General features: G+C 48.2%; 3 protein-coding genes and 1 long non-coding RNA gene across 9 annotated transcripts in view; 1 reads left to right on the top strand and 3 right to left on the bottom strand.

Moving 5' to 3' along the window:
• DNHD1 (dynein heavy chain domain 1) overlaps positions 1–5746 on the bottom strand; it is a 76475-nt gene extending 70729 nt beyond the window's left edge. The window contains 4 exon segments of the mRNA XM_082476291.1: positions 596–769; positions 4087–4900; positions 5172–5245; positions 5363–5746. Of these exon segments, the coding sequence (XP_082332417.1) occupies positions 596–769; positions 4087–4900; positions 5172–5235 (1052 nt within the window). The 5' untranslated portion in view covers positions 5236–5245; positions 5363–5746.
• On the bottom strand, positions 629–17640 carry TIMM10B (translocase of inner mitochondrial membrane 10B). 5 transcript variants are annotated; one of them, XR_014267894.1, is made up of 4 exons: positions 17509–17640; positions 17222–17317; positions 16760–17024; positions 629–769 (listed from the first exon to the last, which is right to left on the bottom strand). XR_014267894.1 is itself a non-coding variant. In XM_082476424.1 (4 exons), the coding sequence occupies exons 1-4, from the start codon at positions 17548–17550 to the stop codon at positions 16241–16243; spliced, it is 276 nt and encodes a 91-aa protein (XP_082332550.1). In that variant the 5' UTR covers positions 17551–17640; the 3' UTR covers positions 15202–16240. The 5 variants fall into 5 exon arrangements, 2 of the variants coding, with proteins under 2 accessions (XP_082332550.1, XP_082332549.1); XR_014267895.1 differs by lacking the exon at positions 629–769 and adding an exon at positions 15202–16245; XM_082476424.1 differs by lacking the exon at positions 629–769 and adding an exon at positions 15202–16245 and having other exon boundaries at positions 16892–17024.
• An 84-nt stretch (positions 17641–17724) lies between these two features.
• On the top strand, positions 17725–22585 carry ARFIP2 (ARF interacting protein 2). 2 transcript variants are annotated; one of them, XM_082476402.1, is made up of 8 exons: positions 17725–17848; positions 18652–18792; positions 19049–19145; positions 19872–19990; positions 20167–20388; positions 20909–21066; positions 21215–21389; positions 21849–22585. In XM_082476402.1, the coding sequence occupies exons 2-8, from the start codon at positions 18694–18696 to the stop codon at positions 22002–22004; spliced, it is 1026 nt and encodes a 341-aa protein (XP_082332528.1). In that variant the 5' UTR covers positions 17725–17848; positions 18652–18693; the 3' UTR covers positions 22005–22585. The 2 variants fall into 2 exon arrangements, with proteins under 2 accessions (XP_082332528.1, XP_082332529.1); XM_082476403.1 differs by lacking the exon at positions 18652–18792 and having other exon boundaries at positions 17740–17848.
• A 1500-nt stretch (positions 22586–24085) lies between these two features.
• LOC309667692 lies at positions 24086–24704 on the bottom strand. The gene is made up of 2 exons (XR_014267901.1): positions 24466–24704; positions 24086–24226 (listed from the first exon to the last, which is right to left on the bottom strand). It is a non-coding gene; the product is annotated as an uncharacterized lncRNA (long non-coding RNA).
• Positions 24705–24805: the final 101 nt, after the last annotated feature.

The raw sequence follows: 24805 nt of genomic DNA, 5'->3' as shown, positions 1-24805 counted from the left end.
AATTGTTATTGTTATTTCTGGGAAGAGAAGAGACTTGAATAAAGCATTTAAAAATACTAAGATTTGGACCTAATAGAGGAAAGTGAATGAATGCCTCTCAAGTCATGTGGATTGAGACTTGTTTTTATTGCACAGAGATAAAATTAGGATGAAAATGTAGAAGTTAAAAGAAAGTAGTCTAAGGAACAGGATGCCTTGCAAAACACAAAGCTTCCCTGAGAGTGTAAAGATTTGAACAAACACCAGGGTTCTTGCATTGGAGTTAGAAGAGATCACCATTAAATTCCCTTCTGAGGTGATGACCAAATGTTTCTATCAGTCTAGGACAGAACAAAGAAGACAGAGAAAAAAGTAGAAAAGAATGACTAAGACAAAAAGCTATGAGAGCAAAGGGAAGCAAGAGGAGGTGAAGAGTGGAGAGGAGGCTGAGGAGAAGGGAAGACAGAGGGAAACCAGGAGACAGAGGAGAAATGAGAGGGGAGAGGAGAAAGATAGGAGAGGAGCGGGTCTGGAGAGGAGGAGGAGGGGGAAAACAGCACGGGAGGAAGTCAGGGAGCGGGAGGAGTAGGACAGGGGTCTGGGCATGGGCTCTCACCGAAAGTAGCGGCCGGGAGCCACGTTGAGATAGAGGAAGTGGATCTTCTTCAGGTATCTCTCTGTCTTCATTACGGTCCTTATCTGGCTTCCCAGGAGGGAAGTCTGCGGTAAGAAGCCAGTGCTTCTTTTCTGGAAGATCTCCTCCCCAGGAACTTCCGAGTCAAGCTGAGACCTGTATGATAAGAAATCAGGAGAGAAGAGGCAGAGCAAAGCGGTTGGGTGGCCACTGTCAGCCAGTGAATAAAGGTGCTAGATCAGGTGCCTGAGAGGACCTGATGTGACCTTGTCAGAGCATGTCGACCATCTACACCCGAAGGTTCACATACTGAGCAAATACAGCCCATGAGGAGATACAGTCAGGCAACTATATTCGTACACCTGTGCGTGAATAACCTCTCCCTTTCTGATAAGTGAATAATCATTCTGGATTGATTGTGATTACTATGACGTCAGTATTACATAATACTGAGTAAAAGTAATGGGAATAGTTGGCTGTCCCAACTCATCACCTTGCCAGCCCACGGTCCTGGATTTCTTCCTTCTGGCAGCCTTCCTAACGTTCTTGATCTCCTATCTTTGCCCCCATTATACCTGCTTTCCAACCCTGCGTGATCTCCATGCTTGTGATTCTTTCTTACTCTTCCTCCATCATCACCCAGCTTCCAGCTTCACATCCATCTCTTCCCAGCCGGGATCCGATGAAGCACCCTGCAGCCCACTCAAGCCTGCACCAGTACCATCAATCTTCCTACACTTCTACCATACCAGTCGATAAAATTGGTATTCAAATTAATTATTCAAGAAGCCAAAAGTCAATTACCTGGACTAATAATTTTGGTTAGAGCACAAAAATAAAACAAACCAAAAACTCTCTGAAAAATTAATCAGTCAAAGTATATTCGTGTCATTAATTGACCCAAATCTAGATCAACAGAACAAGTTATCCCAGGGATACAATGCAATCCTATTCTAAAGTTCACATCAACAGTAGGGTTTATGATTTTGACGTCAGATCAGGACATCTTAATGGTGTAACTGCTATTAAAGATTCATTTCCTCAATAATTAAAGTGCTACATGATCTAAGTAGGTTCAGAAGAGCTCAGAACAAAGGAATATCATCAGCTCCTCTATAGATTCCTGGTGTCCAGTCTCATCTGTGGGCTCACTCTGCTCGATGTCTTAGTACAAGTCCTCAGGGAGCTACCCCTTGCAGTCTCCTCAGCTGCTATTCCAGGCCTCAACCTACCCACTCCCCCACCTATGCCCAGCCCTGCTGAGCTCCCGGTCCCCTTCTCTGCCTCCATCTCTGCCCAGGGAAAACTGAGGCTCTCAGCCATGAAATAACTCCCTCAAGTTCAGCTGCCTTTCCACACATTTATCTGTACATATTTCCATCCTAATCTTGTCTCCTAATTTGCGAGGAAGGAGTGACTTTCTTCTCTGCAAGGCTAATTCCTCCATTTGTGCTCGGGATCACTTATCCCGTCTTCATGATGTATTTTTTCTTTTTTTAAGATTTTTTTTTTTTGATGTGGACCATTTTTTTAAAAGTCTTTATTGAATTTGTTACAATATTGCTTCTGTTTTATGTTTTGGTTTTTTGGCCCCGAGGAATGTGGGATCTTAACTCCCCAACCAGGGATCGAATCCGCACCCCTTGCATTGGAAGGTGAAGTCTTAACCACTGGACCGCCAGGGAAGTTCCCTTCATGATGTATTTTCAATCTCTTCTTCTTTGACTGTTAGCCTATATTTAGTCATTAACTCTACAAATATTTATTGAGCACTTACTTCTCAAGCACTGTCTTAAAGACTATAAATATCTCTTCATTTCTTTGAGTCCTACTCAGATACCACTATTCTTTCAATCTGCTGTCCTAATCTCTCTCTTTCCCTTTCAAGCCAAGCTTCATGAAAGAACAAAACGTGATTTCCACTTCTTCACCTTCCATTCACTCCTGTACACACTACAATCTGCCTTCCTCCTCACAAAACTCCACTGAAACCACTCTCACCAACCTCTTCCTTATTGCTAAATTCCATGAGTATTTTTCAGATTTTTCTTACTTGCCTCAGTAGCATTTAACACTACTGACTGCTCCCTCCTCCTTGAAACTTTCCTCTTTATTTCACCTCCTAATCTTCAAGATATTTTGTTAACCCTAATCTAAACCCAAACTCCTCTGATGTGCTTTCCCCTAACTCTGATGTGTATACACACACACACACCCCAGAGGAGCAGCCAGGGGAAGGGCAGTGTTCTTTGATTTTTATAGCACTTAACACAAATTGTAATGATATTTTACTTAAATCAACTTACTTAACATGATATTTTACTTAAATCAACTTACTTAACATCTATCTCCCTTAACTAAGCTGTAAAACCCCAGGGAAGAGCTTGAGTCTATCTTACCACTTCTGTATCCTCACCATCTAGCAGTTCCTGATATATATTAGATAACCAATAATACTTCTTGAATGTATCAATGCCTGGGAGGCCAGTCCTGGGGAACATGGTACAAATTAAGTCACATTAGCTAGACCTCAGAGGTTTACCGCCAGCTCCAAAGAGAGGACAAAGAACTTGGCTTCTTGCCAACATCTCAGCCCATTCTCACTCAAGTTAGGTTCCCCCAGGAAAGGAGACTTATACTTAGGGCACAGGGAAGATCTTTGAAGAAGAAGAGTCTGCTGGGGTTACTGAAGGCATACACTGTTGGCACTGGCCACCTGTCATCAGGACCCCAGGAGCCTGCCTATCTGCCCACCATTAAGACTTCAGGAAAAACTTGACCCAGCCATTAACTTAGAGCAAAAATTGAGAAAGCCAAGCTAGATTAAACGTAAAACTACCCTTCTTCCCAGACAGTGAATATGTCACAGACAAGCTGGCCAGAGGACAGGGAGAAATTCCAAGATTAGAGTTAGAGAACTCTCAGAAGAGGGGGTCTCTGTAGGCATTCTGAAACCCTGAAGAGAGCAATGAGAGCCAGACTGGGGAGAAAATCACCACTCCAGGGGCCAGGATCCCCTCACTCGCAGGGCAGGAAGAAGGCTCTGGAAGGTCAGAATGAAAGTCCTATCTGTCAGTGCTGCCAACTGTAATGTGCCTTGGAGCTGGCTTAGTTCGCACAGACGTGAGTGGGAAGGGCCCTCAGACAAGCACTCACCTAGGAGCGTCCCGAGGGAAGGACCTGGAGCAAACCTCCAGCACCCAGCACTGGGTAGACCCAGAGGCAAGACTCAGGGATTACGAACAAGTGAGAAAAACAACTAAGCACTGTATGAAAAAGAAGTCTAGAAACTCTGGAAACTCAAGCTATTGTCTGAAGCTTTGGCTTCCTCATCGTTGACTTTTGATTTCCATTAATTTCTGCATTTCCCTATGGGGATTAACACTGAGACCACTGGGTTTATTTTGCAGACAGAAGGGAAGAGGGTTCTGTCTCTCTTTTGCTCAAAGCCCCAGACTAGGTCCCTCACTTACTTAGTCTCTCTTCTTCCGACAGGCTCCTCTTCTGCGTTGTCACCGTCACTGCTTTCATACTGTACAGGGATGTCCGTCGCTAGTGCCAAGGGCAGGAGGCTAAGGCCATCTAGCCAGTGGGCCTCTTCCAGGGCCACCTCAGTACCAACAATACCCAGGCTGTGCTGTAGCTCAGGCAGTGTCAGTGGTCGTAGCCATGTGGCCAACCCCTCCTCTACTTGCTGCCCTCCCCACCGGGCCTGCACAAAAGGGCAGGCTGGGCGTGGGGGCCCGTGATGGAACCTCTGCTTCTGGGGATAGCAGTCAACATGGGAGGTGCCCTCTAACAAGGAGGTGTCTCGGGGAAAGGCCTGGTCTATGGCACCTAGCAGGTCCAGCTGGAGCTGGGCCTGGACCCAGGGTGCCCAGCGGTACAGCCGCTCCACGAAAGGCAGCAAATCAAGGCGACCAACAAGCAGCGCACGATATGGAGGCAGCAGACCCAGCACTGCGTACATGTAGTACCAAGCTGCGGGGCTGCCATCCTGCAGCACTGCTGAGAACAGAGTTTGGAGCTCAGCTACCAGTAGCTCCAGCACTGCAGGCCGCCCTGACTGAGTCACTGCCTTCAGGAACTGCCTCTGTTTTCCCTGACAGGCCCAGGGCTGCTGTGCTTTGTCTAGGACACCTACAGAGTGCCGAGATTCAAGGGCTCTAGATGACGCCTCTTCATCCGAGACCAAGAGGAGCCAGGCATTCAACTGCTGACGAACTGACCCCGCCCACTGCTCAGGATCCGACTGCCAGTTCCAGGTTCGTGGTTGCTGGATCTCACCTGCTTAGTTCAGCCCAAGAGAGGGCAAGAGAAAGGGGGCTTAGGCTCTGGGCAAGGTCAAAGGGATTGGGAGAAAGGGGAAGGGAGGGACTTAGGACAGGAAAATGGATGGAGCTGCAGGGCAGAGCTAGACCAGCAGAGGGTCTTTCCTGAGACCCTCAACCGACCCCACAGATTCCCCCAAAGACTGGTAAAAAGCAGGCCCAGGACAGAGGTAGGGCCCTCCCTGCACAAAAGTCCCTTCCCACTGCCCAGAACACTGTCCCCTCACCTGGCCTAAGAGGCACGGGAGGCAAGGGAAGGGAAGAGAGCGGTATCTGCTGGTGAGGTTTCATGGGGAAGTGCCTGCTGGAGAAATGGATGAACTTAGACTTGGGTCCTAGGCACAGGCTCGCTCTACTCACAGCCACCTCCACCCAGAGACTGGCACACACACGTGTGATCACTTGTAGACACACACACCGAAAGGGCTCACTCAGAGGACCTTAGGACAGCAGGGAACTGTCACTGGGATTGGAGCCTGGTGATCGCCCGAAGAGAGGAACAGGTCATCACTCAGAGGCAGCAAAGCCGCAGTCCCATTTGCCCACGGGCTGAGGGATGTGTTGAGGACAGAAAGCAGAGGAGTGGGTACAGAGAACTACTTGGTTGGATGGAGTGAGGCGCGGGGTAGAGCGGAGAGGGCCGGGCTGGAAGGAGGAGGAAAGGAGAAGGAAGAGGAGGGGAAGGGAGGGGAGGGGGATCCGTAGGAGCGCAGGAGAAGGGGACTTGCCTGGGGGCAGTGGCGAGAGTGGGTGTCTTGGGGGCGGTGCGGGGAGCGGTGCGAAAGGAAGCTGATGCCCAGCAGCAAACTCACCCGCAGCTCCACCCGCTCCCAGCGGTTAGAACAGTTACAGGATCGCTTGAGGCCCGAGCCTCCTTTCAGAGCGCGGGTGAAGCCAGAAAGGGGCGGGGCCTAGGGGGGAGGGGCCGAGCCCAGGCCGAACCTACGGCCTTGGGAACAGGCCTTCTGACCGGTTGGGTCTGGAAAAGAGCTACGTGGTTGATCTGGGGAAGTCGCAATCCTGAGGGCATCGTGGGCAGGTGTAATGCATGTGCCTGTTTATCTATTACTGAGCCTGTAAGCTGCCACGGGCACCAGCAAGCTATGTCTTTGGGACACTCCCCAACCCAACACGCACTCGCACGAATCCGCCTAGCCCACCTCACCCCCTGCAGAAAACCCAAACAAGACAAACTCCTTGATCGTAGGGAGCTCAAAATGGGGGTTGGAAGTGGGGGGAACGCCTGAATGATTACAATGAATAGAAATTCAGCACGTGATAGAGTCCCACCTCTGCTTTATATATCTGATAAGAATCCCAAACTTTAAAACTTAAAATGTCCGAAACCAGACTCCTAACTGCCTCCCTCCCAAATAAACCTGTTCCTTTCACTGTCTTCCCCATCTCAGTAAATAGCAAGTCCATTTTTCCAGTTGCCTGGGTCAAAATTTAGTGTCACCTTTGACTCCCCTCTCCCCCCACACACATCCCACGTCTAATGCTTTAGCAAATTTTGTTAAGCTATAGCTTCAAAATATATCCAAAATCCAACTATTTCTCACCACCCTAAGAGCTAAACCTTGGTCTAGGCCACTATCACCTCTCACCTAGATTATTCCATAGACTTCTAACTGGTCTCTTTCCTCCCTTGCCCCTACAATCTGCTCTTTTCAGAGCAGCCAGTGACCTTTTTCAAATACAGGCAGATCCTATCACTCCTCTGCTCAAACTCACTAATGCCTTATCATCTCATTCCCTCAGGAAAGCCGAAGTCCTACACAGGCTACAATTTGCTATCTGATCAGCTGGCTGCTACCTCTGTGGCCTTTTGTCCTTCTTTCCCTATTCACACCACTCCTCTGTGCCTGGATCACACTGAGCATGCCCCACCCACACCCCCAGAGCCTTCATACAGTACGTCTCTGCTTACGGTTCATTTAGAAGACAGAGAAGTTTTCTGTGGCTGTGTAACCAACTGCCACAAACTAAGCAGCTTTAAAACAACATCCATTTAGTATCTCACAGTTCTGTATATCGATGCCCAGCATGGCCTGACTGGGTTCTCCGTTCAGGATATCATAAGCCTGAAAGGTCAGCTGGGCTGAGTTCTTGTCTGGAGGCTCTGGGGGAAAATCCTCCTCCAAGCTCATTCTTGTTGTTGACAGGATTCAGTTTCTTGCGGTTGTGGGACTGAGGTCCCTGTTTCCTCCTGGGCCTCAGTTAGGGGCCACTCTCAGGTCCTAGAGGCCACCTGTCTTCCTTGCCATATGGCACCTTCATCTTCAAACCAGCAACAGTGCCTCAAATCCTTCTTATGTTTCAAATCTTTCTGACATTCTCTTCTGCAACCAGCCAGAGAAAACTCCCTGCTTTTAAAAAGTTCATGTGGTTAGGCCAGGCCCACCCGGATAATCTCCCTTTCTTACAGTCAAGTATGTCATATAATACAACCTAATCACAGAAGTAAAATCTGTCATATTCACAGTCCTAGGGATTATACAGGGTGTGTACACAGGGGGTGGGAAATCTTGGGCACCATGTTAACATTCTGTCTACTACACATATGCTGTAATAACAAAAAGACCCCCAAAATACGATGGCTTAAACATAATAGAAGCTTACTTTTTCTCTCACACAACTGTCCAGGAATAAGTACTCCAGGGCTAATATGGCAGACTTTTAGTTGTTCTGCCTTCTCCAAGGAAGTGGTCCTTATCTTCAAGGTCCAAGACAGTTCAACACCATGTGTGTTGGGCCCCATCCCAAGTAGTGAGATGGGGGAAAGAGTAGGAGAAGGCATACCCTTACCCTTAAGGGCACAACCTGACAATGCATGCATCACTCAATCACATGGACACACCTAGCTGCAAGGAAAGCTGCAAAATCTGATCTTTATTTTCAGCCACCATCTGCCCAGGTTGAAGTCAGGGGTTCTATTAGTAAAGGAAGAAGGGGACAATGGATGCTGTGGGCAAGTAGTGGCTGATACCACAGTGAACACTCTTTCCAGATGTCCACAAGGCTTACTCCCTCATTTCAAGTTTCTGCTTAAGGAGACCTCATTAGTGAGTTCTTCTCTGACAACCTAGCCTAAAATAGCAACACTCTCCCCACCTTCCTTATCCTTCTTACCCTGCATTCATTTCCCCCATAGCACTTATTACCATCTCATATCAATACTTAACTTAACTGCTTATTGTCTGTTTCCCCTGACTAGAAGTATAAGCTCCACGGTGGCAGATTCTGACTGCTCTCTGCTGTACCCCCAGCCCCTAGTGCTAGGCACCACGCGTAGGTCATCAGAAAATATTTGTGGAACAAATGCATAAATGTATAGCAATCAATCTTCATTAGTGAGAAAGAGGACAGACTCTGGAAGTCACACTGACTGGATTGAAAACCTGACTCCACCACTTGCTAGTCGTGGGATATTTTACTGCAATTCTATTTTTTTTTGTAAAATGGAGATAATAGTAGTACCTACTTTACAGGGTTGTTGTGAGAATTAAATGAGTTAATGTATATAAAATGCTTAGACTAGAGCCTGGTAGATAATACACACGTGATATAACTGATTTGTGTGAGCTATGTGTTTTTGTTGTTGTTTATGGCACTCTACCAAGTGCTGTGGACATAATGGTGAACGAGACATAAAAGGGTTCAATGAGGGCACAAATAAGAATCCTTCCTGGAAAGGGCAAGGAAGAGTTACAGTAGGCCTTAAAGTTTTAGGCCTTAAAATAATAGTTTTTTCCAGTTATAAAATAAATTAAGTTATGGGGATGTAATACACAGAAGAGGGAATACAGTCAATAATATTGTAATAACTTTAAATGGTGACAGATGGTGACTAGACTTATTGTGGCGATCATCTCATAAGGGATATAAATGCCAAATCACTATGTTGCACACCTGAAACTAATATAACGATGTGTATCAATTATACTTCAATTAAAAAAAGTTCCAGACAGACAAAGCCAAAAGGGAATTCTGTTCAGTAACCTCTACTGAGCCTTCAACACTACCTAATAATCTAATTATGTTCCTTTTGTCAGTTCACTCTCTCATTCTGTGCAATGACTATTTCAAACCTTCTGCTGTACTTTCTCATCTTCCATTTTCTTTGGCTTTACTCTCTGATGATAACTTCACTTCCAACTTAAAAAAAAAAAAAATGTAGATGCTGTATCAGTCAGGGTTCTCCAGAGAAAAAAAGCAGAAGAGGAATGGAGGGAGGGAGGGAGGGACGGAGGAAGGAAGGAAGGAAGGAAGTGAGGGAGGGAGGGAGGAAGAAAGAGATATATATATATAGAGAGAGAGAGAGAGAGGGAGAGAGAGACTGATTTTAAGGAACTGGCTCACACGACTGTGGCGCTGGTAAGTCCAAAATCTATAGGGCAGGTCAGCATGCTAGAAACTCAGGCAGGAGTTAATGTTGCAATCTTGAGGCAGAATTTCTTTTCTGGGAAATCTCAGTTTTTGCTCTTGAGGCCTTCAACTAATTAGATGAAGCCCACCCACGTTATTGAGGGAAGTTTCTTTTGCTTAAAGTCAACTAATTATAGATGTTAACCACATCTATAAAATACGATCACAGCAATACCTCTATTATTAATGTTTGATGAAATAACTGGGTACTGTAACCTAGCCAAACTGACACATAAAACTAACCGTTACACAAGCTATTTAAAAGGAACTCTCAATCTTCCAAAACCAAATCAAAAAACTACTTAGATCTGATATCCATTCCTCCCTCCTTCCTGTTACCAATAAGAGACGATCCTCTTCCCTCTAAAGCCAAGCTCTAGACCTTTGCTCTGGAAATATTCTCTCTTGCCTTCACTTATCAACAAATATTTGTGGAGTATCAATTGTGTTGGGCACCAATTTAGGTGTTTGGTTATATCAGTGTACAAAATAATAACATTGACAAAAATTCCTGATTTATGGAGCTGACATTCTAGTGGGGGAGGACACAAATAATAAATAATAAACAAAATGAGCAAACTATGTAGTATGTGAGAAGTGACAGTGCTGTGGGAAAAAAAGAGGATCAGGAATGTCCGAGGAGAGGATGGGTTGCAATTTTAAATAGGGTAATCAGAGTAAGCCTTAATAAAAGGTGGCATCTAAGCAAAGACATGAAGGAAAGGAGGGCAGCCCTTCCCTCTGTCTATTGCCTGGTTAATTCTAATTCATCCTTCAAATCTCAGCTTCAAAATCACTTCCTCAGGGAAGTTCCTCTTCATCCCACACATGGGTTAAGTTAGTACTACTGTCTGTTCTCATTACAACACACATTTCTTCTTCCTGACATACGTCATGGTTGCAATTACTTGTTCTATATTGACCTTCACCATATCCATGTTAAGTTCCAAGAGAACGACGATTGCATCTTTCTCGTTCACCTCTGTATCTGCAGGGCTTAACAATGCCGGTAAAGGCAGTCTCTCAAGTATTTGTGAAATATATAAATATATGGATGAATGTGGGACATACCCAGAAAAGGAAAGAGTCCAGAATTAGCATGATGTGTCTGAACACTACAAATAAATCAATTCTTTTATAACAAGGATAAGATAATCAAAAGCTGGCTGAAGATGAGGCCAGAGAGGTCATCTAGGACCTGATCAGAGAAAGCCTCCATTGTGAGGCTAAGGAGTCTGAAGGTCATGGAAGGCATTAAGTAGATGAGTACCATGGTTAAATTTTATATTTTACATGAATCACTCTTGGTTAGTATGGAAAATGGATTGGCAGGTGTCTCCCAGTAACCATTCTCCTCTTCCTTCTTAGTAACAGAACCTCCAATTTTTAACTGGGTAAATGACTGGTAAGACTCCCTCATAACAAGATCTGAATGATTTGCTGCAGATGGAGGCTTTTAGGTGTTGACTTATCTGCTTAAGGGAGGAAGATACAAAAAGTGAAGGTTTGAATGAAAAACACCTCTAAATCATTGGCAAAAGGTCAAAGGTTAAATGCAGATTCATCGCTGTCCCTTCTGATAAAAAGCCTTTCTCTCATTATATAAACAGTTGACTGAGCTAGGAAGAGACTGAAAGATGCTCATTCAACAAATATTTATCAAGCACTTTTATGTGCCAGGCACTGTAATGAGGATACAACAGTGAGCAATACAGACAAGGACTCTGACCTCATGGGGTTTATATTGATCATTACCAAGTGTACAAGTGCTACATGCCAAAAACATAAGCATTTATGGGAGCTGGAGTTTGGGAAGTGTTATTTGAGGAAACAGTATTTGAACTAAGTACTCAAGAATGAGTAGAAATTAGGTAGGGAGAGTAAGGGGGAAAGCATTCCAAGTCAGGAGACAGCAGAGAGGCCCTGAGACGGAGTAGTGTATGACTGGTTAGAGGAACTGAAAGGCCAGAGTGGTTAGAATACAGAGAGGGAGTGAGATGTGGTTCAGTTCCATTCAATTCAGTTCAACAAACAGCATTAACTGTCCGGTGTTTGACAGTTACTGACAAGATTAAGCTGAGGTAGGTGGGCGGGGGGTGGTGGGGGGCTGGATCATGCAAGGCCTTGTAGGTCATGTGTAGAATGTCAGTTTTGAATCCTAATGGGGAGCTACTGCAAGGTTTTAAGCCTCAGTTTGTGTCATCTGGCCAATGAATGGACAACAGATTGGAGGGGTGCAGAAGTGGATATGGGAAGAAGCAGGAATTGCAGTAATCTTGGTGGGAGATTGTGAAGGTGGAGAGCAGCAGACAGAATCAAGGGACTTTTAGAAATGTAAACTGATAGGATTTGGTAATTGAGTGAGGTTTCTAGTTTCTGCAACTGGTTGAGTACCAGGCATAGGAGGAAAGTTTATGAGGAAACATGTTGAGTTGGGATGTTTCTGAAACACCTAAGTGGAGATGTCAAATCGAGTAGCTCAGAGGAGAGATCTGAATTATCAGTGACTAACGCTCAAAATGGGGATGAAACAATCCCAGAAAAATTACACTGAGAAATAACAGGACCTTGAGAAACTTTTAGATTTAATGGCTGGAGGTGGGTAAGCCTGCAAAGGAAGCTAAGAAGATGTGGTCAGAGGTAGCAGTGAAAACACGAGTGGAATCACAGACACCAGTGAGAGTGTCCATGAGGAACAAGTCGATAGTACCAGATGCCACTAAGAAGTGAAGTAAGCTGAGGAAATAACCACTGGATTCAGGGATATGAAGGTCACTTGGTGAGCTAGGGTGACCTCAGGAAGAACTATTTCAATAGAATAAAGGTTACAGAAGTCAAAATAGAGTGGGCGGAGAAGTGGGAATGGAGAAGACCAAAGTATCCACTGTTTTGAGTTTAGCTGTAAAATGGAAAAAAACTGGACGGTACCTGTGAGGTAGAGTGGTTTGTTTGTTGTAACGGGAGTCTTTGGCATGGTTAAACACTGATGAGAATTTAGTAAAGTGGGAAAAAGTCAGAGATCTCCAAAGAAGGAAGGACTAGGATTCAGTGCACAGGAATAGGCACTGGCCTTAAGAGGGATACTTGTCCTGTTTAGACGGGAGGGAAAGAGGAGAGAATGATGCAGATGTAGATGGGTGACCAAGTTTTGAGTTGCAAGATGTTGTGGGAGCTCCTAACTGATAGCTTCTACTTTTGCCTATGAAGTTAAAATAAGGTTACCTGCAGAAAGTGAAGAGAATCGTGGGGATAATAAGAGGCTTAAGAATATTGGTTTGGGGCTTCCCTGGCAGCGCAGTGGTTAAGAATCTGCCTGCCAATGCAGGGGACATGGGTTCGAGCCCTGGTCTGGGAAGATCCGTGGAGCAACTAAGCCTGTGAACCACAACTACTGAGCCTGCGCTCTAGAGCCCCATGCGCCACAAGCCTGTGCTCCGGAACGAGAAGCCACCGCAATGAGAAGCCCGCGCACCGCCAACGATCAGTAGCCCCCGCTCACCGCAACTAAAGAAAGCCCATGCACAGCAAAGAAGACCCAACGCAGCCAAAAAATAAATAAATAAAAATAAAATAAAATAAAAAAATTTATATAAAAAAAAAGAATATTGGTTTGAAATAGTCATTGCAGGGAACAGGAAAGACAACTAGAAAAATCTAGTGGGATTACAGGGCCTCAGACTCCATTTGAAGTTGATAACCATGGATTCATAGCGATATAAATCTGCTCTATAGTGATTACCTTGGGCAGTTTTTAGATGTCCAAATGCAGGCACAAATGTTTCATTTTACCCAAGTCCAACAAAGAAATGAGAGGGAAGGAAATTTAGCCTATTCCAAAAGAATTACTAGAATTTAGTAAGGACTTTGTTTTTGGCCACGCCCCATGGCATTCGGGAGCTTAGTTCCTAGACCAGGGATCGAACCCAGGCCCCCTGCAGTGGAAATGCGGAGTCTCAACCACTGGACGACCAGCGAAGTCCCAAGAATGACTAGAATTTAAGCTCGACAGGAATCTAAAGACAGGAAGGTGTTAATGGAGAGAATGTAGAAGCAATGGTATGAATGCTGCAGTGAAATTAAATAAAAAAATGGTAGAGGAATAGTTCAATAAACAAAGTGGAAGGAATACAGTCAGTGAATAAGATGCAAGTAATAGTGCTTTGAAGATGGAGCAGTTTGGGGTGGTGACAATGGAAAGGATGTAAGTATGAGTAGCTGAGACAGAGTAGAAATCATTAGAGATTGGGTCAAGGAACTAAGAGAAACAGAACGGACTGTCTTGTGCAACATTAAAGTATCAAGAGGTGGATAGGAAGACCAAGAGCTAGCTATGTAGAGGAAAGTAGGAGAGTGGCAGTTACTACAGATAAGTAATAAGAGAGGGTGGTATAGTTGAATAGGCTCAAAGGAATTCGACTTTGCAAAGGAGTAGGCAGTTAAGTTCTGAAGCCACAATAGCAAGAACAACCCTGTCTCAAATACGTTTATGATAAAGGGATAAAGCTTTGTCAACATTTACCCTCGTGTTGTGCCTGAAACATCACATTGCTCATTGTAACAATGGCTAAGACGTTATGGTAAGACCTGAAGGAGATTTCAGTGACAAGGGAAGACAGATAGTAGGAATAAGGTTCTTTTCATAAATATTGAACCTATTTATAAACAGAAAGGAAAGAAGAGATTAAAAAGTCTTGGTGGATCAGATTGAGAGACACTTGTCTTTCCATGCCTAGGGAAAGGTTGACTGCAGATAAGCAGGCAAATATAAGCTCTGGAAGTTCAAAGGACACAGGCTTTAGAGTCAGACAGATCTGTGTTCCTAGCCCTTCTCCAGCAATTACTAATTATGTGACATGGAAACATAGATAATTCACAATGGAAGTTTATTGCAGGGATATACATAAATATCGATGTAGGGGGCTTCCCTGGTGGCGCAGTGGTTGAGAAAATGCCTGCCAATGCAGGGAACACGGGTTCGAGCCCTGGTCTGGGAAGATCCCACATGCCACGGAGCAACTGGGCCCGTGAGCCACAATTACTGAGCCTGCGCGTCTGGAGCCTGTGCTCCACAACAAGAGAGGCCACGATAGTGAGAGGCCCGCACACCGCGATGAAGAGTGGCCCCCGCACCGCGATGAAGAGTGGCCCCCGCTTGCCACAACTGGAGAAAAGCCCTCGCACAGAAACGAAGACCCAACACAGCCATAAATAAATAAATAAAATATAAACACTGGGTTCAATTAACTGCCCATCCATTTATAACAACAAAAAAAAGAAAACAAGGTACACAGCACACACTGAAATTAAAAAAAAAAAAAAAAATCAATGTAGAAGAATCCTCCCACCATCACAACAATATCCCAGGTCTCCATTCCTGTCTCTGGGAATTGCAAGGTTCACAAGCTGTTTTACCTGCATTTACTTTTCAAGGAGAGAACTTTATTGGGCAGACATGAAGCCACTCAGAAGGAAAGTTCCTGGTCAACAACTTTTTTATTAAGGAAGGGTCTTAGCAAGCCTTTCTGTTCAAGATTTGTTCAGCTAATGAGGCAAAAAGCTGATTAGAGCCACTTTTCTCAATAGGTAACTGTGTATAAGGTGGGCTTCTGGTACATACTGAATTCTTGCTTCCTCATCTGTTAAGTGGGGATAATACCAAGATCAGAACCTATAAAAAACAGGTGCTCAACAGATATTTTGAAAGGCAGCCTGGTGTAGTAAAGGATTTTAAAGACAGGTCTGCATTTTCAGACAGGGTCTGCTACCAGAGAATTTCAACATCCTGATCTGTACAAGAGAGAAAACATCTGCTTTGTGGATGGTTATAAGTTTTCTTTTATTTCCTTCTTTTTTTTTTTTTAATGATTGTGGAAACCAATGTCTAAGAAGTTCTACTTCCATTTTAAAAATCAAACATGGTCACCTGATGGGGAATAGTCGAGGGTGAGGTAGGGGATTAAGGAGAGCAATGAAGGTGTAAAATAACTGCCGTAGTGATTAGGAAAGCAAACAGACCAGGAACCCACAAAGGGTTGCTTGTTTGTAACGAGGGCTTGGTTGAGGTTGGAGACCTTGAATATTTAGTGGCATTCACTACACAGCTTTGTTTTTCTCTAGCAGTGTGAATAGGGGAACAGAAATGTTAAAACAGCTGATACAAAAAGGACACAAAAATGGCAAGAAAATTCAGTGATGGATAGGCCACTCAGATTGCTGAATACAGAAGTAAATTCCACACGGAGGGAAATAATGAGGGAAGAACAGACAGGTTGGAATTAGAAATCACAGAACAGGCACAGTGGGAACAATGTGGGGTAGACGAAGAGATGGAATCAGGAGATTACAGACAAGCAGTGAGACATTAAGGTAACATTCAAGAAGTCCTGAAGATTTGGCTTTCTTCCTTTTTTTCCCATAACCATCACCATCTACTTCTCCCTTAGGTTTTTTTTTTTTTTAATTTTATTTATTTATTTAATTTATGGCTGTGTTGGGTCTTCGTTTCTGTGCGAGGGCTTTCTCTAGTTGCGGCAAGTAGGGGCCACCCTTCATCGCGGTGCACGGGCCTCTCACCATCGCGGCCTCTCTTGTTGCGGAGCACAGGCTCCAGACACGCAGACTCAGTAATTGTGGCTCACGGGCCCAGTTGCTCCGCGGCATGTGGGATCTTCCCAGACCAGGGCTCGAACCTGTGTCCCCTGCATTGGCAGGCAGATTCTCAACCACTGCGCCACCAGGGAAGCCCCTCCCTTAGGTTTTTATCCCTCGAGTCTGACTGTATTGCAGAATATGGTTCCACAAGTTTTCCCCTTTCTGACTGCTCCTGAAGACAAGTACACAGATCTTCTTTGTTTAAAGATTTTACTGCTCATCCTAAGAAGACAGAAAATATTAAGTAAGTAACAACTTGAGGAAGTGGTTGACTTTCCAGAACACTCCAGAATTCTTACAGGTTTCATCTCTGTCTGAGGCTAGTGACTTCCCAGGAGGTAGCGCCTAAAAGCCCTGTGGATTCTTAATCTGCTGTCCTTAGATATCTCTAAGTGAGCCATTTAAGTCAGACAGATTTAAGAACAGGTAGACAGAGTTCCCATTTTCTGTCATCTGGGCAGAAACCAACTTCTTGTCGCTACTGCCAGTCTTAAAGTTGTACCCACAGACGTCGCTTTAACCAGGTGCCTGGGAATGCTGAGGTTTTTCTTCTACACATTGAAGGCAATTTCTCTGCTGCCAGGGCTGAAGCATCCTGACAGAATAATAAAGATGGTGCCAATCAAGTGGGCAAAGCTTCCTTGCCCAGAATATAAACCAAACAGAGTAAAAGTGGGTTTATTAGCTCCAGGAAAAGGAGCAACAGTACCCAGCTCTCAGGCAACTCCTCACTTACTATATACAGGTTGCACCCAGCCCAAGGTCCACTGGCTCCTTAAATTTGAGGGTCCATCCAGTGCCTCCCTTCCCGGGGTTGGGGACGGCTAGCTCCCTGATGGCGAGGTTTCGGGCTGTTCAGCAGCAACACCTGGCACAGATGAGGCAGCCTCGTAGTCTTCGATGCGGCGCTGTACCAGGGCAGGCATGAGCTGCACGTAAGCGGCCATGAGGCGGTGATTGGAATGGATCAGCTTCCCAGCACAGCTGTGCAGACAGGCCTCCTGGAAGGAAGACAGGGTGGAAGTAGAAGCCAAAGGTGTCTTGTCAGGTCCGTCTCCTTCTTTCCCATCCCCAGCCTAGGGGCGAGGATCGTAGAAAGGCCAGGGCCAGAGGTAGGGGAAGTGGCAGAATAGGGAAGCAGTCTACGGTTAACTCTGAGGATCGAGGGTAATCTCCCTACTCAGTTCCCCCACCTAACCTCCTCAGCATCCAGAGCTCGGTGGTGCAGGCTGGGCACGCAGCGCTGGAAGCAGAGTTCCGTCATCCGATTGTAGACCAACAGGAAGTCCCGCAGCTGGGAAGAAAGGGGACAAGGAACTCAGCGAAGAGGGGCCACATCTCAATTCAAGGCCGCGTCGCCCGAGCTCTCCCAGGACCGCACCCCATGGCCCGACGTTCCCAGCCCTCTGATGCCTGGTTCCTTGGAGTTCCCGCCATGCAGACAGGGATGCTAGCTGAACGCATGGCCCTAAAGCTCCCACTCACGTTTCTGAGCTGCTGCTGCTGTTGCTGCTGCTGCTGCTCCATCACGCCACCGGCCCGTGCCCTATGTCACTTCCTTCACAGCTTCTCGGTCATGCCCCGGAAGTGACCTCTCGTGGCTCCCCAGGGACAGAGAGGTTGGCTCCAGGATCGCCCTACCCCCAGATGCTAACGTCACTTCCGCCCTCATAATCTGCGACGTGGCCGGCTTCTTCTGCCCGGGAGAGGACGTCACTTCCGCCGAGTCCCTGACCTGCCGCTAGGATCGCGACGGGAACTGGAGCCCGAGGTCCCCGCGCGGCCCGGGCCTGGCGCCCTGAGGGGAAGAGCGGCCCGGCCCGAGGTGAGAGGGACGTGCATGGGCGAGGGCAAGTTGAATGCACGAACCTGACCTGAGGACAAGATGCCTCTGAACCCTGGGGAAGGATGAGGACACACCTGATGCCCAGGTGTATGGGGGGGAGGGCGGAGACTCACACACCTGGGGAGACATAACTGACTTTGGAAGGGATCACCTACCTATGTACTGGGAAAAAGAGGCTTTTCCCAGAGGTCGGGAACTTATACCAACTGATTCAACTAAGGCCTGAGGGGGGAGGGCCCGAGGAAGAGGAGGTGCATGGGATGGAGGAGGGGGAGACCACCTGCAGGAAAGAGGAAGAAACACTAAAGGAGTGTGAAAGGCCAAGCAGTGGTGAACATACCTGAATGGGGGTACACACCTGAGCCCTGGGAAAGGGGTTCATCTCCTGATGGGGAGAAACACCTGCATGGGCATACACTTCTTGAGAGCACAGACTTTATCTCTCTTGTTCACTGCTGTATTTCTATTGCCTCAAATAGTGCATGACACATAGTAGGCACTCATTAAATGTCTGTTGAGTGATTGAATGCATGAATGATCACCGGAGTCCTGGTAGGACGGGGGGTTCATGAGAACATGACCTCAGGTCAGGCACACCTGAGGCCTGGGTGTGCGTGTTACAAATATGCACCTTGGAGGGGAGAAATACATATACTTCAGGTAAGAGTAGTGGCCAAACGCCAGAACACTGAGGCCCTGGGACAACCTCCGAAATGGCAGGGGAGATCTTCCTCTTTGGAGTACTGGCCAGTTTCCAGAACTGTCTGTGTTGGGCTTTGCAGGGCGCTGGGGTAGAGACTTTGACTCCAGTCCCTTCGCTAGCCATGACGGACGGGATCCTAGGGAAGGCAGCCACAATGGAGATCCCCATCCACGGGAATGGCGAAGCTGGGCAGCTTCCTGAGGATGATGGGCTGGAGCAGGTGCTTCTGTTTGATTCTTCATATTGTTTCAACTGAGGAATCCCAATTCCTAAACCCTGAACTCTCGCCCCTATTCCAGTAGCCTTCCCCTAACTTACCTGTCTCCCTTCAATCTTTTTACAAATCTTTGTTCTGATTCTGTGCAGACCTCCTTTGTGTGCTCTCTCTATGATGCTTCAATCCAAGCTTGTTTTCACCCCCAAAATGCTTCAGCTGCCCCTATGTTCCTGAAGCCCCCCTCTTCTCTGGCCTATAGGACCTCCAGCAGGTGATGGTGTCAGGACCCAACCTCAATGAAACCAGCATTGTGTCTGGTGGCTATGGGGGCTCTGGTGATGGACTCATCCCCACAGGTATGAATGATCAGAACAGGACAGGGAGCTTGAGTGGAGAGGGGGAGAGTGGTGGTTCTAGGGAGCATAGAGTATGTCTAAGGAGGCTTGAATTATGTCTGGAGATCCTGGGAACCTCTGCTAGTATGAACCCTACGGAATCTCAGCCCAAGGCCAGTTCCCAGAGGTGTCCATCTGCTCCCACTTGTCATTTAGCCCCACTTGTCCTTTCTCTGCTGTCACCACCTAAGTCAAGCAAAGAACTCTGTTTCACGGGCCTCCCCCGCCTACTCTGGAGCCTGAATCTGATTTGGAACTTTGTGAGGCTTCTCAGAGTTTTACTTTAGACTCTAACATTTAGAGGAACAAACAGCTCTGAATCTCACACTGACTAGTATCCACATGGGAATGTCAGCAGGGTTTTCTGTTTGACACTATCCTTGATCAGTCACCCCATACTCAGCCTGTTTCCTGCTGTTTTCTCTACCCCTGTACACTAGCAACTCCCTCTTCCCTCCTTCTTCAATCCCCACCACCACTTCAGAAGGAGCCCGGATGTGTATCGGGTTTTGGGTCTCAGGGCACAATGTATGAGTTCCTCCTAGTGAGTAGGAGAATCTAATTGTCTCTAGCTTCTGCTCCTTCAGGGAAGTCATTTTCATGTGCTGGGAGGGAAGTATGGGCGGAACCACAGAGGTGTCTGATTGTATCTGAGAGAGGCTGGTGTCAGAGAACTTGGTCCTTTAGGGTCTGGCCGCCATCCATCTCACAATACCACTCCTACTGGCCCCGGAGATGAGGTGGCTCGGGGCATCGCTGGAGAGAAGTTTGACATCGTCAAGAAATGGGGCATCAACACATATAAGGTGGGATTCAAGCACCTCTCCCTTCCCCCAAACTCCCCTGGGTACCTTTTCCCCATCTTCCAGATCCTAATGTCCCATCTATGGCTGAGACTAGGAGCCTGGGGATGCTGGGGTAGGTACCTTTTGGGAGGACAGGGTGCTAGGGTCTCTGACCTATTCCCTCACTTCCCAATCAGTGTACAAAGCAGCTGTTATCAGAGCGATTTGGCCGAGGCTCCCGGACTGTGGACCTGGAGCTAGAGCTGCAGATTGAGCTGCTGCGTGAGACGAAGCGCAAGTATGAGAGTGTCCTGCAGCTGGGCCGGGCACTGACAGCCCACCTCTACAGCCTGCTGCAGACCCAGCATGCACTAGGGGATGCCTTTGCTGACCTCAGCCAGAAGTCCCCAGAGCTTCAGGTGCCTCAGCCAGGCCTGAGAGGGTTGGGGGCTGGGCCCGGGCCCGCCAGGCAGTCACCCCTCAGCCTCCCTCCCTCCTGCAGCCCAGAGGGAGAACCCCTCCAGGGCAGGCCCAGCTCTGCCCCCAGCAGCACCCACCTGTGGAGGCAGGGGCTTGTACGGAGGTCCAGAAGTTGGAGGGGGTGGGGCAGGCGGCACACCAGGTGCATCACAAGTATCCCTCTCTGCATTGACAAGAATGCCTTCAGTGCTCAGCCTAATCGGAGCCCCTCCTTTGCCTGCTTCACTAGCTTTCCCTATTCCAGTCCTGTGAATTTCATCTGAGGCCCTCACTCCCACATTCCTGCCCCAGGCATCCCCAGGGCAGCCCCACTAACTTTCTGGCTAAGGGAGCCTTGCTGGAGGCAGTGCTGGGTTGTTCCACTTTCAATGGCTGGTTCCTCCCGGGACAGGAGGGGAAAGAAGGGCCCCCTACAGCCCCGACTGTTACTCAAGGCCTGTCCCTCCCTTCTGCCCTCAGGAGGAATTTGGCTACAATGCAGAGACGCAGAAGCTGCTGTGCAAGAACGGAGAGACGCTGCTAGGGGCTGTGAACTTCTTTGTCTCTAGCATCAATACGTTGGTAACCAAGACCATGGAAGACACACTCATGACTGTCAAACAGTATGAGGCTGCCAGGTGTGGGCACTGGCAGGGCCTAGGGTTTGGGGCGTTGGCTGGCATGGGTGGAAGTTTGAGCTTTAGGGGCATAAGAATTGAGAAAAGAAAGGAGAGTATGTGTGGAGGGCAAAGGGGTGGAGACCAGCCCATATCACCCCCTCCCCAGGCTGGAATACGATGCCTACCGGACAGACTTAGAGGAGCTGAGCCTAGGCCCCCGTGATGCAGGGATGCGTGGTCGACTTGAGAGTGCCCAGGCCACTTTCCAGGCCCATCGGGACAAATATGAGAAGCTGCGGGGAGACGTGGCCATCAAGCTCAAGTTCCTGGAAGAAAACAAGGTGCTAACCCCACCCCTTTGACCCAACCCACCTTCCCATCTGTAACACTGACCTCACCCCCCCCCAAAAAAAAACCCCTCCCCATTATTGGATGGGGAAATGCAGCCTGGCTAAGGAGTAGGATCTTCCCCCAGCCCACTCAGCCCCTGGACCTTTCCTGTCACCCTCCCTCTGATTCCCGGCCCTTTCCTATTGGACGATTTGGCTGCTGATCCCAAGAACATAACTGGGAAAAATCCAGCCCTTGAGCTTGGGTGCCAGAACCTCTGGCCCTGCCAATCAAGTCCGGTTTCTCCTATCACACTGGCTCTTATCCTTTGGCCCCCTTGATGGAGGTCAGCCCCCACTCCAAAAGCACCATCAGAGCAGAGTCCATGTGCCCCTGGTCTGGGCTCAGGCTCATAGCCCCTCAGGAAGGGTGTCTGAGTCCAGTCTCAGCGGACCTTGCTGGACCCCCAGATCAAGGTGATGCACAAGCAGCTGCTGCTCTTCCACAATGCCGTGTCAGCCTACTTTGCTGGGAACCAGAAACAACTGGAGCAGACCCTGCAGCAGTTCAACATCAAGCTGCGGCCTCCAGGAGCTGAGAAGCCCTCCTGGCTAGAGGAGCAGTGAGCCACTCCAGCCCAACCTGGCTGTCAAGAAGGACATTGGGAGGGGCAGTCCCAGGGTGGGGGAGATTTGGACATGGGACATCCCTTGCCACCTGCGCTCTGGCTTGGGTTCCCTTTCCCTGGCTGGGGCCTGACAGGAGGTCTGCAGGCCCAGCAGCTGCTGCCCTGTCCTTTATCTTCCTGGCCACTGGGCTTCATTCCCAGATCTTTTCCTTCCACTCCACAGCCAAAGGCTATGACAAAAACCACTCCCTGGCCAATGGCATCACTCCTCAGGCCTATCCCAGTTCCTGGGGTGTGCCCCCTGACCAATGGCAGAGCCTCAAAAGGCCCTGTCAGCCAATGGCAGCTCTTCTTGGGCTCCCCTGGGCCAATGATGTTGCCTCCAATATCCTTTGTCCCTCCTCAATGCGTGCCCATTGCAGAGAAGGGGACTGGGACCAAAGGGGTGGGGATATGGGGAGCCCCATTTCTGGCCCTGCATCTGAATGGGTCTCCCCTCACCTACCCACCCAGTTTAATTGTGCTTAGAGCCCTGGAAGATTGGGACCTAGCACTAGGAATAAACCTTTCATAAAAGCAGGCCCAGTGAGGTCAATTTGTGGGGAACTCTAGGAGGGTGGTCTGGGTAGAGAAATGCTCAGTCTAATTACACACCAAAATCCTATCATTTCAGGAGAGCTGGGGCCAGATAGCTGAAGTCACAGGTTTCGGGAACAATCTGAGGGCCTACTCTCCTCCCCCAGCCCCAGTAGGAGCCAAAGCTTTATTTGCCCTTTAGGCTAGCACCAAGATAGCAATGGATCTTAAAACACAGGGCCCAGAGGGGGTTGGGCCCACTGACCTCCATCATCCAGTCATTCATACAGCAAATATTTACTGAGTGTTTTTATTTGCCAGGCACTGCGCTAGACCCTGGCGAAACATCAGGGAATAAAACGTGGTCCCTGCCCACAATACTTACGGCCTAGTGGGGGATAGAGGCAAGTAACTAGGCAACTACAATACAGTGATAAGTACTAGGATACAGAAATACAGAAGTACAGGGAGCTATGGGAGCACAGAGGAGGGGCGTCTAGCCTAGATGGGTGGAGATGGGGATGTCAGCTTGAAAGCTGAGACCTGAGGGTAACTAGAGGACAGCCAGGTAAAGAGTAGGGGGAAGAGCATCTTAGGCAAAGAGACCAACATATGTGAAGGCCCTGAGTAGGAACAGGAAGGAATTCAGCTTGGGAAAAATGAAGGGGGAGTGGCTGAGAATGACTGTAGAGGTAAGGTAGTAAGTAGATCATGCTGAGCCTTTTCAGGCTGCTTAAGGACTTTTGCCCTTTGTTCAAAGGAGCTGTGAAGCCTTATCAGCAGACGTTTGATGACATGGGAGAAGTTTAGGATTGAGGAAAGAAGTCTTTGTGAGGCTTAAAATAGTGTAATACAGACCAGAGTTGCCTCATATTGAGTGGTCTCTTAGCCCTGGCCCCATATTCCAAAGCAAGAGTGAACCCTGTCTGAGGCTCATTTACAAGCACCAGAGCACCTGTGCTGGGTGCCAGAACTGAGGCAGATGAGAAGTCAAGGCACTTCCCAGGGTCCCTGCTGCATCCAGGTGTTGAGCCCAAATCTGAACCTTGTGTGATGCGAGAAAGCTCCCTAATAGCACTTTGATTTACTCAGGGACCAGGTACCATCACCCTATGCTCCTTGACCAAGGAATGCTCCAGAATTTTTCAGCATTCTCCCCTACCTCTGGAAGGGTGCAGTTATCTGACTGGAGCTTCATTATAGAGTGAGGTGGTCCACATACAGGCCCCTCACTTTATGGGCCACTGGGGCTTTTTCAACATGAAAGGTACTGAGGCTCCAAGTGACTGGAGGCAGGACCTATAAGCAGAGCTCAAACCCTGGTTCCAGCACTTTCTGCCTGAGTGATCAGGGTTAATGTCTGGGGAGCCAAGGGCCCTCAGTTATTTCCGTTGCAAAACACGGCTAATAAAAGAAGCTACCTATTAAGATTATGAGTACTAAAGAAGATAATATATGTAAAGTGATTCGTTATGTGTCTGGCACATAATAAGCACTCAGTCCTTGTTAACTGTTATACTTTTTATTATTTTCCACCGGGGCTGCTTTTCCACAAGGCGATGATTCTGAGAATTGCTCTGGTCTTTGGAGGGTGGAAGGGAGTCGCTGGATGGTCTGAACCATAATTTCCTCGCGAGGGGGCTCCTGAGGGAGAGCCAGGCACCTTGAGCCAAGTTAAGTCCCCCATCTTTCTACCCCGTCAGCCCCCTCTCCCAGAGCTCTGCGTACTGCCCTTCTACCCTGGGGCTCGTCCGCCGCCCAGAGATCCGTGCCGAGTCACCGGCGATCCCTGTCTCCCCCTACTCAGCAGAGACCACACTAACATAGTCCGTAGGAGCCCCCCAGGAAAGCCTGGAAGGGCACCTCCAGGAGACAGCCCTTACCGGCTCCCAGAGTCCGAACACCCTGCTGTCCAGCTGCCTTTTCGTGACGGAGCGTCCGCCCAGTCCCTGAGACCCACTGCGCTGCCCTTTCCTGGAGCCGTCGGGAGCCAGAGGCAGCTGGCGGGGATCGAGGATCCGGGATCCGGGATCCGGGATCCTGCTCAAGGATTCCCCAGCCCGACAGAGGAGGCAGCTCCTGCAGGAGCCTCAGGAGAGTTGGAGGAGCGGTGCGGGTGGGGTAGGGGCGGGCGGGGCCTCCGTGGCGGCGGGCGGGGCGTGGGTGGGTCTTCGGTCTCCGAGCCACCCCCTCCCCCGGCTGGTCCGCAGCCCCGCCCCGGCC

The sequence above is a fragment of the Balaenoptera physalus genome (assembly GCF_965194825.1).
Source record: "Balaenoptera physalus genome assembly, chromosome: 10".
NCBI classification, from domain to species: domain Eukaryota; kingdom Metazoa; phylum Chordata; class Mammalia; order Artiodactyla; family Balaenopteridae; genus Balaenoptera; species Balaenoptera physalus.
The sequence above is the reverse complement of the archived record's forward strand: the minus strand, read 5'-3'. Positions and strand labels throughout refer to the sequence as shown.